The 1,880-nt window shown below is 36.2% G+C and overlaps 1 protein-coding gene across 1 annotated transcript; it reads left to right on the top strand.

Annotated features, from left to right (window-relative positions):
- Positions 1–427: 427 nt before the first annotated feature.
- On the top strand, positions 428–927 carry LOC109537275 (sodium channel protein Nach-like; the record flags this gene model as incomplete). Its single annotated transcript, XM_019903901.2, has 2 exons — positions 428–547; positions 610–927. Coding segments are annotated over exons 1-2 (432 nt in total), but the record flags the coding sequence as incomplete, so codon positions are not given.
- Positions 928–1,880: the final 953 nt, after the last annotated feature.

Genomic DNA, 1,880 nt, shown 5'->3' with positions numbered 1-1,880 from the left:
CCAGTGTGGAAAAGTTGGCACACAGTTTAAAACTTCTTGCTAGATTGACGGATAATAAATATCACACTTTACCGGACAAGGAATATAATTTATTAAGCTGGATTTTTAAGCAAAATCAAATTAGTGAACATCAGGTATGATTACTAGCGAAGCTAAACACTTCCACTGTTTTCAGGCACAAATCCAGACATCTCAAGATCGGTAAGACTTTTAGGTATTTGAGCAAATTGCACCATCATGCGATAAATTGCTCAAAAAGTGCATGTGGAAGAACAGAGCCATTGAATGCAGCATCATTTTCCGAACTACTAAAACTCCAATTGGATTTTGTTGTTCATACAATTACCACGGCCTGAAGCAGTTGAAGTACATATAAAGCTTTTCCCATAGTTTTAAACACTCTACTTCCAATTTTTTAAGAGCAATTACAAACATGCCGTACTTTCTAAGAAATCCTGGCTGCATTTATCAAACAGGTTTGCAAGTGCTGCTTGACAACGATCCAAATGATTATTTCATTTCGAACGTTCCATCAATCGGGTTTCAGGTAACGTAAATTTTTGGCTTTCAAACTTTGGAACATAGACGCTCATTTTCAAGCAGTTTTAGGTCCAAATTCATAACCCATTTGATTTTCCGCATTTTGCATTACCGACAATGTTGAGTGAAATCAACACTAGTAATTTCTTCGCAGTTAGTGGCGAAATAACAGGCAATAGTGATGCTGTGAAGGCGATGACCACTTTAGAGAGAAATTGCATATTTTATAACGAACGGAAAATGAATGTTACAACTAGGTATACTTATCAAAACTGCATCAGTGAATGTAAAGTAGCAACCATACTGGAAATTTGTGGATGTGTTCCATTTTACCTTCTAATGGATACAGGTAAAATCCGTAACATTAATTTGCACTCAGTTTGCAGGTGTTTCGTTGTTTGTCAATGCCTAATTGGTGAATATACAGATACATTTTATCTACCGATGAAGCTCATATATAGCATCAATAACTCGTCATTATGAACAGTGGTTCGATGAAAATTCTCATCCCTCGTTTGAACGAAATTTTCAACATCGACGCCGTATAAACGTGTGGTGTGGAGCAGTTGGACGTCTTAATGGAGATAGATATTTACGCTTTTTGGACCACCATTTATCAAACATGTTGCCTCATTTATTATATTTTGACCTCCCAGCAAAACATCCTGCATAACACGTATACTACGGATTAAGATTCGTTGCTTGAAAGTGTTGGAACATTCATTATTTTTAATTCTAATTGAGTTTGATTTCCAGATTATTCCCATATTCCGTGCACTATTAAAGATCAAAACTGTATCGCTTCGAACCAAGGTATCTGTCGCCTCAAGGTTGCTATAACGGTTTAATTCATGTTCTTGCAGATATAATTTTCGACATAAATCGTCAAAGGCCGCACGATGGAGAAAGCAATAATAAATGCAAATGCTATCCAAATTGCGGCTACATAACTTACCAATCGTATATATCCAAGGGACCTTTGGACTGGAGTTACTTTAAAAATCCTCACTCGATTGAGTAAGCTGCAGAAGGACTTTATATAAATCAACGAATAAATCGATTTTTTTTCGAGGAAAACGCTAATACAAACACAAATGTTTGACTTGACATTAATATCATTTCAGGTCCAGTAGGAATTTGGAAAATTTTACGGTCTTAAAAGTTTTCGCTTGGGCATTAAAATCACGAGCGTATCGGCGAGATGTAAAATTTTCAGCACTTGGCCTTTTAGGTTTGTCTGTTTAATTGTTTAGTTTTTCTAACCGCTTTCCGAATTCCAACTTGTAGCTTTCTTTGCGGGAGTGGTTGGATTGCTAACAGCATTCAGTTTTATTACAGTA

Source organism: Dendroctonus ponderosae, unplaced genomic scaffold (assembly GCF_020466585.1).
Source record: "Dendroctonus ponderosae isolate FM_Combo_2020 unplaced genomic scaffold, Dpon_F_20191213v2 Dpon_F_20191213_3, whole genome shotgun sequence".
In the NCBI taxonomy this organism is placed as follows: domain Eukaryota; kingdom Metazoa; phylum Arthropoda; class Insecta; order Coleoptera; family Curculionidae; genus Dendroctonus; species Dendroctonus ponderosae.
Note: the sequence above shows the minus strand (reverse complement) of the source record. Positions and strands in the feature narration are given on the sequence as shown.